Source organism: Artemia sp. Qi Xiang Cuo, chromosome 6 (genome assembly GCF_049724085.1).
Source record: "Artemia sp. Qi Xiang Cuo chromosome 6, ASM4972408v1, whole genome shotgun sequence".
Classification (NCBI taxonomy): Eukaryota; Metazoa; Arthropoda; class Branchiopoda; order Anostraca; family Artemiidae; genus Artemia; species Artemia sp. Qi Xiang Cuo.
Window position 1 is genome coordinate 57,108,680 of NC_142799.1, and position 14,967 is coordinate 57,123,646.

The following is a 14,967-nucleotide window of genomic DNA, read 5'->3' on the forward strand; positions in this document are numbered from 1 at the left end:
TATATGGGCACTTCTAAAAAGTCAAGTATGGTTAATGCTAATGAAATAAAATAGGACGTATATATAACAGTTTATAAACAAATTTGGGTTATATATTTGCTCATTAGGGGAGGGGGGTAAAGCATTGCATATATTAAATACGTAACCTAACCTAACCTAGGTACTTTTTTCTCCCCCTAAACCCCAAAAAACAACAGTTTAGCCTAAATATTGTTAATTCAATGAGAAACCACGCTCTTCGATCAATTTAGATAACAATTACCGGCTTTACGAGTCTCCATCACTGAATTCATTCGACTGTCTGTAGCCGAAGTGCCCATATAATGGGAAAGTACCTTTCCTTATATTGTTCGTGCAGTTTGGCTGTTTTATTTTGTGGAAGGAAAGGTGGTTCAACTCTTTCACTGAATGCATTACAGCGTAGGGCTCTATTTTGAGCTCAAATCTGAAATCGCTAGATTCCAGTACTCTCCCAATATCTAAGAACTTAAGATTTCCCCGCAAACACAAGATATATGTATTTTCGGAACTTGTTGCTTAGCTGGAACACACGCGAGAAGTGAAGTTTGGCTAATGCTAATGAAATAAAACAAAATACGATGAAAATATAATAGTTTAGAAACCAATTTGGGCTATATATTTTTGTACGTTAGGGGGGGGGGTGGTTGTAAAGCATAGCATATATTAAATACGTAACCTAACCTAGGTACCTTTTTTGCCCTTTCAACCACTAAAGTTTAAATATTTGTTTACGGAGTGAGCAATACCTCACTAGACAGAGGAAACCTGTTTAATTAGGATCTTTGAGATTCTATATGCGGTTCTTGTCGCGTGTGTTCCAGCTAACCGATAAGTACCGAATTTTCTGAAAGAAAGATAATAAAATGATCATGCCTCATTGCTTCGTGGTTATATTGGTAATTCTAGATGGAAAATTTCATAGGTGCTGGAATACACAAGGTAGGCCCACAAACTGCTCTATTCGGTTTCTACATCAGGCCGATGATTTTTTTTCTAAAGCTGGAGGACGGTCAACAGAGGATGCTTATACATTCCTTATTTCACTACAGGTGTTTGGAACCTGCGCAGAAATTTCTGCAGGGGAGTAAAAATAAACAAAAATTCAGAAGGCACAATATTGAAAAGAAACTAACTATATACGATAATTTGAATACGAAGTGACCAGAAATCTCGATAAAATTTAGGGCTTTTTTGGGGGTGGGGGGTGAGTGGATCTGTGTCCCCCCTTGCGTGCGTCTCTGGTTTGAACCTCTTTTTAAATATATTTATAATTTGTGAACACATGTTTTGTATGTGCTTATTTCTTTCGTATAGGGAGCAAATTAGGATTAAAGCTCATTGATGCCAACAGTTCATTTTGGTTCAATAATATCCCATTTCGATATTAATATCCAACCCGATTACATCATGTATATTGTATATCGCGCGCCGCTATTAGTGAGGAGCGTTTGGACTTTCTCTTCTAATTTTCTTAGTCTCGACTCAGTCAGTCGTACACTCAGTAGTTTCCACCAGACTGATGATTTTTTGCTAGTATCTCGAGGTGTTGTATTCCGTAGTCTTGGGTAATTACGCGCATATTAGTGAAATTAGCTTCGTCCGTCGATTGAACAAGTGGGCTTTTGGATTGGCAGTGCATTGCAATTTATACCATCGCCTGGTTAGGATGGTCTTAAAAAATGTTCGGTGGTCGTATGATATGTTTAGGTGATAGTAGTATTTTATATAAACTGAATAACGATGATAGTGTGAATAATTTATGCTTGTGGCGGCAAGGGTTGAGTAATTATGAAGGGGATGAAGATCAGTTATTGCTTGTGCCGGCTAGCGCCCTTAGTATGGATTCTGATTGGCTCAGGGCTGACTTAGCTGATATTGTTACTTTTGCTGAATTGTCGCGAATTGATAATCCTCCTGACGTGGTGAAGTCTCATAGAATTCGTAAACAATCTTGTGATTTGCCGGTTCATAAATCTGTCAGTGTTTCAAGTACCTATTTAAGAAGCAAGGAGGAATCAAAGAGGAATTTGAGTTTGTCTAGTTCAGTCCTGAAAAGGGATTCCAATTCTAATCTGGTTGAGCCCGATAAACCGGTGAAATTCCGTAAAAGTTCTTGTCTGAACTCGAAGGATAGTATCAAGAGACTGAGCAACAGTGTTGTTGAGAAATCTAGCTATAAAGGAAGTGCGAATCGGATTAGTCCAGGCCTTAACAACCAGGTTAATCTTGATAATAGAAAGAATAAGGCTAGCCATTGTCCGGTAACAAGAAAGATCAGTTCACCAGAAGTAGGATCTAAATTTAAAGGTTTGATTTTGAAAGAATTATTAGTTTAAATACAATTTTGTGTTGAATGACTTAGCTATTTGGAAAAGTGTAATAAACAGGCTGCAAATGGGTACAGCAGCATGGACAAGAAGAGACAAAGCTGCTAATATAAATAATAAAAATGTTGGCACACACAAAGTTCACACAAATGGGTTAGTTCTAGTATGTTTTTTTGTACTTTCTTGTCAGCTAGTACACACTCAAGAATTAAAGTCAGGTTAATTGCAATGAAATACACCGAAATATGATGAAAATATAGTACTTTAGTAAAAAAAATTAATGGAAACTACAACAAAGAATTACGGAAATTAGGCCGCTCAGAACGCATTACATTAAATGCCTAACCTAACTACATCTATTTATCAAATATTTCATTAAAAAATACCTGCATCGTAGTTTATTTAGCGAAAGAATAAGCAAATTATAGCCGAATGTGAGCGAAAAACCGGTTTTACTCAGATCAGATAAAGAAAACTTCTTGAGTGTGTTCAGGCTAATGCACACGTACCGCTATTTGTTGATATTCTTGCTTATAAGCAAGACAATATTCGACATTTTTTCTCTTCGGCATCTCATCGTCTTTGCAGGATTAAAAACAAGGTTGTGCTTGTAGTTTAATTTTTAATACCAAAGAGATCAATTCTATTAGGATTTAAGACTAGTTAATGGTTTGAAAATATGAAATTTGTAATACAGTTTGGAAAATTCTAAATTTTTAACTGTTTACAAAAATGTAACGATTCATGGAACAGCTCGTCCAAACCCTTAGAAAAGAAGCGAAATAGGACAGAAACTATAAGGACATCTGGGGGACTTTTTGTAAAATTCGGGTCTCGAAAAGGCGTCGAAGTATAGTGTGCCTGTATGCCACCATATAAAAAAAGAGACTTAAAACCCCTTAAAAGTCTACTCATTTAGCTCTCTTTTTCATTATTTTGTTTTTGATACGAACTGCCCGTTCAAAAACTTACGCTGTCACTGTGAACGGTCCTAAGCCCATTTGACACTTTTACACAGGGGGGAGGGGACTGTGTCTATGTCTCCTCCCTCTCCACAGTCTTGACATTTTACGATTTCAGTTTCATTTCCGATTAAGTTTACCAAGCTTTTAAAGTTTTTTGTTTATTTGTACCCTCTCATTAGACTAAAATGTTGCTTACGTACCTGTTTTGTATATAAGCTCATCATGTGTTTTGTTTTTCGACAGCCATTTAATTCTTCGTCCTACATGATAGCGATCAGTTACAATTTTCGTCAAATTTTGTTCTTTTTTTTATATTTTCTTTGTGTTCTGACTAGGAAATTGGTAATTTTTAGGACCAAAGAATTGTTTTTTTTTTTAATAGAAAAAGGAAGGTGTGCATTTACCAAATATCATTTGGTTACCATTTGCCGAATGACAATAATTTTGCACTTTTGTCAAGTCTTTTTTTTTCAGTTGAAATATAGTTAGCAAAAGCCCATAAAACCTTTCAGCGTTTTACATTTGTTCTAAATTTGTTATGAAAAATGTTCAAATTATTGTCAACTGGATCTGAAACAAGACCTTTGACATTTGATCTGCTTTTTTCATTGTTTATTCATAAAATATTTGTAGCTCTTTTAAGAAAAGAAAGTCGGTCGTTTCCGCGTGTAACAATCCATCATCAAAGGTTTTTGCATAGATAAGTATCTGAAAAAGGATTTTTGCGGAAGCCTTTAATGATATGCGATACCCCAAAACTACATTTCCCAAGTGGTAGACAAGCATGTTGAAAGAGAAAGCCTAGAAACGTTTATGTTAGCCTACTAATTGACAACTTCAAAATGCAATGGAATTCGGAGGCACTATTTTTATTAGTGGAGGCTCGTAGTAAGATAAGAACGCTATGTGTCAAGGTTTGCTATTATTACGGCCCCAAACGTGCGTTAATGCATAAGAAATGTATCAAGGGTTTTGTTGTGCGTGCTGGTTTATATATATATATATATATATATATATATATATATATATATATATATATATATATATATATATATATATATATATAAAATTTTCATATTTTGGGAAATTATAGTTAAACAAACAGAATAGCCATCGGAGTCGTAATTTGTAATACATGGATATAACCGTCATAAAATTGAGTGGGCGCTTGTATATTAATTTGAAACTAACGAAAGATATTTTAATTTTTAACTATTTGTTGATTCTTTTGATGATTCTTATTTGTTGGCAAAGAAAAATCCAACTAATGTCTATTTGTGTGACGAAGTACAACCTGCAAGGCGTAAAGACTTTATGATAATAGAGGTGGGTCTGTATGGGGGAATCAATAATTATTACAGACAATTTTTTGATACTTGTTTAGAATCTGGGTACATACGAAAGAAAGACCGCATCAAAATCTCAAGGCCGCTATTGATAAACAGGTTTGTGAGGTGTTGCTCACTCCGTGACAAAGATTTAAACTTTAGTTTTTTGGGGTTTAGGGGGACTAAATCCCAGTTTTTTGGGGTTTGGTAGCTAGGTAAGATTAGGTTACGTATTAATATATGCTATGCTTATACCCCTCCCCCCTTAATGTGCAAATATATAGCTCAAATTTGTTTCTTAAACTATTATATTCTCATCCTATTTTGTTTTATTGCATTACCATTAACGAAACTTCACATCTCGCGTGTGTACCCAGATTCTAAACAAGTGCCCATTTTTTGATCGGAAACTTAGAAGCTGCTCAATTTGTCACTAATTTATGTAGAAGGTCTATTCAATATAATGGATGCTGAAACCATTTTAGAAGAGAAGGAATTATCCTAAAAACTGAGTAATAAACGATTTTGTGTCCTTGTCAAGTTAGTTTGGATACTCTAGTTTTGAAATCCTCAACCGCGTATTTTTTTTACAAAGGAATCACAATTTACTAATGTTCGAGTTTCAACGAACGAAAGGCATTTTCAAATTTAACTAATAAGTTATGATTATTTACTTTGGTGAATGTGGTAACACCGAGAAATGTGGCAATTTTCTGAAATTTCATAATTTTTGAAACAACCAAAAGAAAAAATCTCAGAATGTCTGGTGCTTTGATGATTCCGCAAAGTTAACAGGATGAGAAGCACTGCTCTAAACTTTAGTGGCGTAAGATCAGATATATTCGACACACTGGCATAATTCGGAGCTATTCTTTTGATGCTATGGTCCCCTCTTGGCGATTTGCTTGTTAGAAAAACATAGGCTTACTGTTAACCTTGGAAAATATGCTTTCAAAAATATGTTATCACTAGACACGAAAAAAAGAAACAGTGTACTGTACTTTGATGGCAACACCGGCTTCTGCGCGATCTTTGGGTTCCTGCAAACCCCAATTTGAGTTGTAGGGGTCTGTGTGGTTCAATGTTAAAAAATGTATCCGGTTGAATTTATGTCATATATTTAGTGGTTTCGATATTATTTTTTTCAGTGAAATTAAAATTCACATCTCATGATAGGTTCATTGCCTCGCACCTACTTTGGCACTTCAAAGTTACAAAGTTAGTTAAGTATTGTTTTCTATAACCATTCTTATTGTGTCCCTTAGAATAATAATGTATAAAGCAACGTATAAAACTTGAATTGGACGCATTTGTCATGATAATGTCTACCGTTCTTTGGCGTTTATTCAGTACAGCTTCTAATCGTTGAATTCTGTTTCTTGGCAAAAATTTCTTTGCTATATTAAATTGCAAAATTAATGATGTAAAAAATCCATTCTCTTTGAATGTATTTAAATCACGAATAGTAGCTCAAAGGTTCCTTTCTGTCCGTTCTGTGGTCTGCCGCAACCGATTTTAATCGCCTCCGTTCGTTATTAAGTCTTCATTTATTTGCGTTAGGTTTTTTTGTGTGTGTTTCCTATATAGAAACATATTAAGTTTGGTTTCATGGTTGGACTAGAGGCAGCTCAGGACGTCAACCTTAGTTAAGCCATGTGGCCCATTTGAGCTCCATGTCAAATGATTTGGAAATAAACGTTAAATTGCCTGTTTTTTTTTTTCTACTTTTACTTGTTACAACGCTACCAACAGTTTATGAATTTGGTTTCTTTTGTGCTTAATGATCTATGAAAAGTGGTTATAAGCCATATGCACATGTAAAAGCTTGGTCCATTGAAACAATACACGCATGCTAACAATAAGCAAGGGATGGAGGACCGACCCCCCCCACCCCCCAAAAAATAATTTGAGGGTTTTCCTATATTATTTGTATATAACGCTTATTTCAGATCTTTAAAATCCTTATTTGGCTTCTCAGAACTAAATATTTATTTCCCGGTCATTCTTAATTTCATACATGAAACTGTTAAAATATTAACCAGAAAGAAAACAGCAATAAAAGGTGGCCCTCTAATTGAAGAATCGTTTTTTATGGTATTGTTAGCGTAATCGTCCGAAATTAGTGAATGTCGACATTCACCGGTGAATTTCCAAAATACCTTTCTTTTCTCCTTGGATTTAGTCACCGTTGCCAGTCAACTTTTTCAGTTTTATGCAGGTTTGATGGTGACAGGTTAGGTTTTTAACCCATTTCTGAGATTTCTAACCTAACCATTACTTATTTCCTGTGTATTCTTTTCATATGATTTTGAAGCGTGGTGTTAATTAATGAAATTGTTTCCGTTTAAAGAAAACAAAATAAGTCCATTTCATGGATATGCCCCAAACAGATTTCATTTAACACTAGAAAACTTGCCTTTTTAATCCAATGCACGTGTAAGTGCTATCTTCCTTTCTTGAAGGAATTAGCTTTGCCAAGGGGTTGCGTACTCACTTAAGTTGATATACGTAAACTATCTGGCCAGTCCCGCCTCCGAACCTGAAGCTGTCTTCGTGGACATGCTTCCAGTTTTGGTGAAGTTATTTAGTGCATAACCCCTTGATTTTAGCCAATAAATTAAAGAGACAATTTGGGTTTTCTCTATTGCGTTAAAGTCATGTTTATTCTGGGTGTGACTAATTATCTATACTTGACGAATTGATGAATCTTCTGACTTGTTCCATGCAGTTTTTATAACTGCCTTTGCATGATAGGTATTATTCATAAAATACTGGCATTCTCAAGGACGTTGTGTATGGAAAAAGTGCTCTGTAAGGAAAAAAGCGCGAGGAAAACGTTTAAGTGGACCCAAAAATTACCGCCTGGGGAGAGGAACATAAAAAGCGTACTGTTTTGACGTATCACGCTATTTTGTGAAAAGAAGGCAAATCTAGAGGCCCTTTGCGTATTGAACTAGGAATATATATCTATTAAGACATATCGTTGGTAAAGCGGATGACAAACGTGCACGTGGGAGGGGAGAGGGTTAGGTTTCGAGCATCCAGATCCCTGATTTTCTAAAGATCTCCTATTTTCCTATGTTTTTCATGGAGTTTCCCTGATTTTTCTACTAATTTTCCCCTCATTAGAAAAAAATTTGTGTATGTATGCCCATTAACCAGTGGAATTTAATTCATTATATAATTTATGCTGTTTTGCTACGATACGAAGATACGCAATATTTGAGTTCTTTTTTTAAGTGCACTTTTAGAAAATGTGGGCCGCTGACATGTGAAAATGTGAAACGTGGATGATGTTTTTTTTGCAATTTCCCTTATTTTTCTTAAAATTTTCCCCTCGTTAGAAAACATTTCTGCATGTATACCCATTAAACAGTGGAAATTAATTCAGTAGATAATTTATGATGTTTTGCTACGATACGAAGATACGAAATATGTGACTTTTTTTAAAAGCGCACTTTTAGAAAATGTGGATCGCTGACTTTAGCCGCCTATCCTTTAGATATGGTCTAAGTGTATAAATGATTGTAAATTTTGTATGCATATATGATGGCTCTCGTCTAATTGAACTTATCTGAAATTCAAAATGGTGGTTATTGTCAAAATACTGTGCCTATAATGTGCCATGATTTCATTTAGTAGGCCTACCTAAGAAAAGAAGAAGAAGAAAAAAGTGCTAAACCAAGGAAAGTAGGCTACAACGGTTTCCTGTTGGTGACCCAAGTTGGGAAATCAGGAAATATTCTCTAAGAATGAATAGTTTAAAACTACCTACTTATTAAAACTTTTGAGACGTAGTTTTAACCTAAAATTATTTTAGCATGCGGGCTCGTAAAGGTATGAAGTAAAAATCCCCCAGGCTTCTGCCCTAAGTATTAAATTTTGAAGGTTTTCAACGCATTTTGCTAAGTTTTGACTTTCTCATATGTTTTAAAAAAGTTTACCTCATTGAAATGCTGCCATCGGTAAATAAATTTGTGGGTACTTGTATGATATAGCGCCGACCCCTCCATTTGTTCATCCATTGACGCATCTTAGAATTGTTTTTTTTTTTCGATTGTTTCTTTCAGCTTAGCGTTATACAAGACAAAGAAAAGTGACAGAATAGATGGAAAATATATAATTTGGGCTATATATTTGCATATTATATATTTTGGGTGGGGGGGGGGTAAAGTGTATAGACAGTGTGAAGTTAGAAAACAATTCTTACTTCATAATATGCAGAATAATTGTACCTCACACATTAGGCATGCAGACCCGCTACGCCCCCCTACCCTAATATGCAAATCTATAGCCCAAATTTGGGTAATGGTTAAGAATGCGGTAAACTCACGCAAGATATATGCCAAAAGTAACTAGTCAAACGGATATCTTTTTGTATCGCAAACCGTGGTTTTTCACTGCGTTTACAATAATTAAACTACGGTACCGTATTGTTTTTTGGGGTTTACAGGGGAAAAGGTACCTAGGTTAGGTTAGGTTAAGCATTTAATATATGCTATTCTTTATCCCCACCCCCTAACGTGCAAATATATAGCCCAAATTCGTTTCTGAACTATTATTATTTAATCCTATTTTGTTTTGTTTCATTAGCATTAACGAAACTTAACTTATCGCGCGTTTACCGCTTTCTTAACCAGTATCCAAATTTGTTCCTAAAGTATTATACATTATATTTGTATCATACCTAGGTATATCAAACAGTTCGTGATAATAACCTGTAAATATTGAGCGACTCAGCCCTATAGTAGCTGAAACTCTAAAAAACGGAATTTTGAAACCAGTAGTCAAAGAGTTGATGCATCAAAAGAATCGAATTTTTATGCCGAGTTTAAATATATAAGTCCCACCAAGTTTTAGTCTTAACCATGAAAGGTTACGTGCCTGAACAAATTTGCCTTATTTTCGAAAAAAGGAGAAAACACCCCCTTAAGGTGAAAGAATCTTACTGAAAATCAAAAAATCAAACCATCAGATTCAGCGTATCAAAAAACCCTACCGTAGATGTTTCAAGCTCCTATCTGAAAAAATATGGAATTTTGTATTTTTTGCCAGAAGAAAGATAACGGATGCGTGTTTTTTTTTTTTTTTTTTTTTTAGGGGTGATCGTATCGATCCAGTAGTCCTAGAATATCGTGAGAGGGCTCATTCGAAAGGAAATTAAAAGCTCTAGTGCCCTTTTTAAGTGACCAAAAAATTGGAGGGCAACTTGGCCCCCTCCGGCGCTCATTTTTTCCCGAAGTCGCCCAATCAAAATTTTGAGATAGCCATTTTGTTGAGCATAGTCAAAAATCTAATAAAAGGGTTGCAAGTTATGAACTTTGGCCATTGTTTACACATAGTATTGGTTATTGGGAAGTATACAGACGTTTTCAGGAGGGATTTTTTCTGGTGGGGGGGATTGTAGGAGGGGGTTACGTGGGAGGATCTTTCCATTGAGGATGTTTCCTTGGGGGAAGGGGGACATTTCTATGAATTTCCCAGCATTATCTAAAAACGATCAGAAATTAAATAAAAAAAAACAAACAAGTTTTTCCAACAGAAAGTAAGGAGCAACATTAAAACTTATAACGAACAGAAATTATTACGTATGTGAATGGGTGCGCCCCTAGTCAATACCTCGCTCTTTACGCTAAAGTCTTTTTCAGTACTTTCAAAAGAGCTACCTATTCTAATTAAACGGCCTTTGTGATTCAGGGATTTGTGATTCGAACAAAATTCGAACTTTCGAACTTTCGAACAAAATTCGAACTTTAGCTTAAAGAGCTAGGTATTGACTGGGGGAGAACCCCCTCAAAAGCGTAATAATTTCTGTTCGTTTTAAGTTTTAATGTTGCTCCTTACTTTTTGTCGAAAAACTTTTTTTTTATTTAATTTAATTAGGATTGAGCGTCAGAGAAACAGGTTCTACTTAGATGAATAATTTTAGGTTGGCGCTATATCGTACAAGTACCAATTGTGTGTATGCGCTATTGTTGTTATGTACTCTTTTTGTGATAAAAACCTTATATGTAGACCAATTGGCATACAAATGCAATTCGATTTATTTTAGAAATATAGTTAACATACTTCGGAACATATGATTACTGGTGTAGGCTTTGGATGTATGTGCACTTCTCAAAAAACATTTTAAACTTGAGTTCGTGTTTGTTTGGCGCAGTTTGTTTCGACTCGCAGAGATGAAGCAAATGTGATGATTGCTCAACATACAATGAATGCGAGCATATCTATAGCATATTTTGTGATCCAATTTTGTAGATACGGGGGTCTGTAGTTGCCGCTGTAGTTAATAGGGTTCAAGTTATCACATATCCTTGATAAAAGATATTGTCAAATTGTTTAGTTTTTAATTGTGATTTTCCTCGTCACAAGTTTTCCCCCCTCCTTTTAACTAGGCGTTAAAGACATTGAGTGAATCGAATTTTACTCCAAATAATTTTTCCTAAAAATAGCAAATGGCAGTCACAGTCTTTTTTAGGCCCCTATATGAAGTAAAACTAGATTTACGTTGCTTAGACAAGGCGAAGTGTTGCAGCAATCTTTGATCAGCTTTGTTAGTTTAAGTGTTGCGGAAGCAACGCTTTTATTTATTTTCTTCGCTTTCGATTAAATTTCGTACTTGTCAAAATATTCAATTTGAAAATAAATACTAGTAAAAGATGGCTGAAGAGCTTTTTTAGTTGATTCAAAAACTTCTCTCGTAGCTCTTCACTAAATGTTTTTCATTACATATTTTTTTAATGTTTTTCATAGCATAAATATTTTCAAATAAGATTTATTAGGGGATTTTTTTTTATTCAGAGTTCGAATCAGAAAAATCATATTTTTTATAATTAATTTTTATATTGCTCTCCTTTGAGGAAACCGTTTCACCTTCAAATGTTTTGTAGGACAAGAGCTAGAAGAAAAGGGAAATCTTCTACAACGATTGCCATTTTTGGTACTTGTATAATCCCGAACACACTCAGGAAGTTTGCTTTGTTTGATCTGAGTAAAACCGGTTTTTCTCTCGCATTTGGTTATAAATAGCTTAATCTTTCGTGAAATAAACTACGAGGCAGATATATTTTAATTAACTATTTAATATGTACTTGTGTATTATATGGTACACACGAATAAAGTCAAGTTTGGTTAATGCTAATGAAATATAATAAAATAGGATGAATATATAATAGCTTAGAAACAAATTTGGGCTATATATTTGCACATTGGAGGGGGGGGGGGTGTAAAGCATAGCATATATTAAATACGTAGCCTAACCTAGGTACCTCCCCCCCCCCTAAACCCCAAAAAACAAAACTGTTTAAATATTGTAAACACATTTAGCAATCACTCTTTGCCATCCATTTATCTCTTGCAAATACCATTTGACGGGTTTCCATTAGTAGTTCCTTGTACAGAGTATTGCGGTGTGTACCAGATACTGCACAAGTACCATTTAATATATAGCATATAGGTGGTTAGGTATTTAATATAATGCGTTCTGGGTGGCTTACTTTCCATATTTCTGTTGTGGTTTCCATAATTTTGTTGCTAAATTATTATATTTTCATCATATTTTGGTATATTTCATTATATAATGCACATATTATATTTCATTATCATTAACCTAACTTCACTTCTTGAGCATGTTCGGAATAATACACAACAAACCCATTTGTAATTATAATTTGTGATAGGAAAATATTAACGGTAGTAACTGTAACTCACACTCCTCAGGCCTGGATTTTCCTTTTTAAGTGCTGCAGTTTCACTTTCAATCTGTTGCTTGAAGTTGCTTAATTATTTCTGTTGCTGAAATGACCCTTTTCTTTTCCTGTGACAAGGGCGATTGAACATTTGGGCCGTTGCCAATGTTTAGTTGCTCAATTCCCAGCACTTCCTGACAGAAAATTATCGGATGTTCATTACTCTGGACTGTTGGAACATTGTTATTATTTCATCCCACTTATCCTGTCACCAATCTCTGCCTTCTTTAGGTAGCCAAAAATATCTTGAAAAATTGACTTCACCTCGGGTTGCTAAAGACCAGAAGTTGCTTATTCTGAAAGATATCTGAAACTTTCGTAAGAGAAATTAATTGTATGATCGCTTTTCTAATTAATTCATAAACCATCAAGGGTGACACCAGGAAGGGGGATTTAGGGTTCGAACCATCACCTACTAGCCAAAATTATTTGTTTGATGAATTTGCTTTCCTAGGTATTTCTTTTTTGTTTTGGACTGTTTTGCTGTATGCCACTTGGTAATCAATATTTATGTTCGACAATCCTCCATTACTCCATAAATATGCTAATGACTCCCTCCATGAATCAACCCTGGGTATGCCAATTGCAAATGTTATTTTACTATATAACATGTCTGTAAGGAGGAGAACGTATAGGAAGCGTCTGAGGGACTCTCTCGTAAGTAAAATTTTGAAAAAGAAGTGGATTTTTTTTCTGATCGTAGAGAAATCCATGCAAACTCGTTTGGTTTTGGGTATCCGTGCATGATTTGGTTATCCCAAAAAGATAATCATGTCATTGAACATGAAACAGATAGGAGGGTATGGTTGGGATAAAAGTTGCTTGAGCCATAGATGTCGAGAAGTAAGAATATAGGCCAGATTCTGCCAACAAGTATTTATGTGAGCAACTGTGATGCAACATATACTGTGAGCAACACTTATAAACAACGAAAAAAATATACGAAAACGAGAACGAAAATCTATGAAAATGAAAATCAATGGAAACTAGAAGTAATCTGTAAAAAACGAATAATATGAATAATTTGGCGTCAGTTCGGTATATGTATAATAGATACAATTAGGTTGGATCGTCTTTGAGCTAGAGAGATTGGCGTCTGTCAGTATCTTCTTGGCGGATTTTCCCTTCCTTCAAGGCCGTATCCAAATAGGTAAGGTTACATTACGAATAAATTTGTTGCATTTTGTGATGTTTTTACCCCCCTCCCCCAAAACAAAAATACACCCTCCTCCAACAAAATGCTGGATACGGCATTGCCTGCCTTCTATGAAATAAATATGTCTCTACAAATATGACAGGTCAGTCAAGATCCAATAGACAAAACTCGCTTTTAAACTCATTTCTCAAAAGAAGCAGATGCGCTCTTTATGTTGGGGCTTAGCGATAGGTACTTATGTATTATAGCGACCCCACCGAAGAGGTGAAGTTCGGTTAATCCTAATGAAATATACCACAATATGATAAAAATATAATAATTTAGGGTCTTTTTCGGTTAGCTATTACACACTCGAGAATTTCAATAGCGAATGATGTGTTCATGACACATGAAACTCGTCAAGCAACTTCTTTATACCAGAGAAATAGCTTTGGCTGGGTTGAAATGGGTTGGAAGCTATATTTTATTTAAGTATTTAGTTGGTATTTTGGTTAGGTTACGTATTTAATATATGCTATGCTTTAGCCCCATCCCTCCCTAATGACCAAATATATAGCCCAAATTTGTTTCTAAACTATTATATTTTCATCATAATAGTAACAAAAATATGGAAACTACAACAAAAAATTATGGAAAGCAGGCCGCCCAGAACGCATTATATTAAATACCTAACCTAACCATCTCTATTTATTAAATATTTAATTAAAATATACCTAAATCATAGTTTTTCTCACTAAGATTAAGCTAATTATAACCGATTGCAGACAGGCAAACCGGTTCTATTCAGCGCAAGAACTTGAGTGGGTCGCTATAATGCATAGCCTAAGTACCCAGCGATAATATTTTGAGAATTTCTAGTTTAATAAATACTTGAGAAAGGTATTGCCAAATGCTCATGGAACGACTTTCGTGCCTTTTCCCTAAGCTGTGATTAATTGTTCTATTGTTTTTGCAGGACTGTCACATAATCGGCAGCGCACTCCACGACAGATGGATGACAAATTTAGGAAACTCGAAGAGATTAAACAACAGGTAGGGCAGACTAATTATTTCAAAGATTTCTTTCTGAGCAGCTTGTACCAAAATTGTTTCTTACAATTATTTAGACTACGCTGCGATTCGATGCGTGTTTCTTATCTCAATTACATAAATAGTTATACGTCCATCATATAAGCCTACATGGTAAAAATTGGAATAAAGTGCACAAATTAGGAAAAGCGCAAAAAATTGGTGAATTGGTGGAAGTTTGTTGTACCAATTTCAGGATTTTTTTTTGGGCGGGGGAGGAATGGACCAGAAGGCGCCCCTCCTGCATACGATTCTGGCTATTTCCAGTCCCAACTTATACTTTGGAGTTCCATTGAAAAAAAACTGACGAAAAACATTGCCACCAATAACTTGCATTGTATCCAAGGCCGTATG

At 35.1% G+C, this 14,967-nt stretch overlaps 1 protein-coding gene across 5 annotated transcripts in view; it reads left to right on the top strand.

Annotated features, from left to right (window-relative positions):
* The window catches only part of LOC148951425 (uncharacterized), a 146,400-nt gene that overhangs the window by 27,989 nt on the left and 103,444 nt on the right, over window positions 1-14,967 (top strand). For 2 of the 5 annotated variants that reach the window (XM_089090875.1, XM_089090877.1), the window contains exons 1-2: window positions 1,543-2,328; window positions 14,501-14,577. In XM_089090875.1, the coding sequence (XP_088947001.1) occupies window positions 1,701-2,328; window positions 14,501-14,577 (705 nt within the window). In that variant the 5' untranslated portion in view covers window positions 1,543-1,700. Of the gene's footprint in view, window positions 1-1,542; window positions 2,329-14,500; window positions 14,578-14,967 lie in introns of those variants that run through there. The other 3 variants (XM_089090876.1, XM_089090878.1, XM_089090879.1) reach the window with 2 other exon arrangements.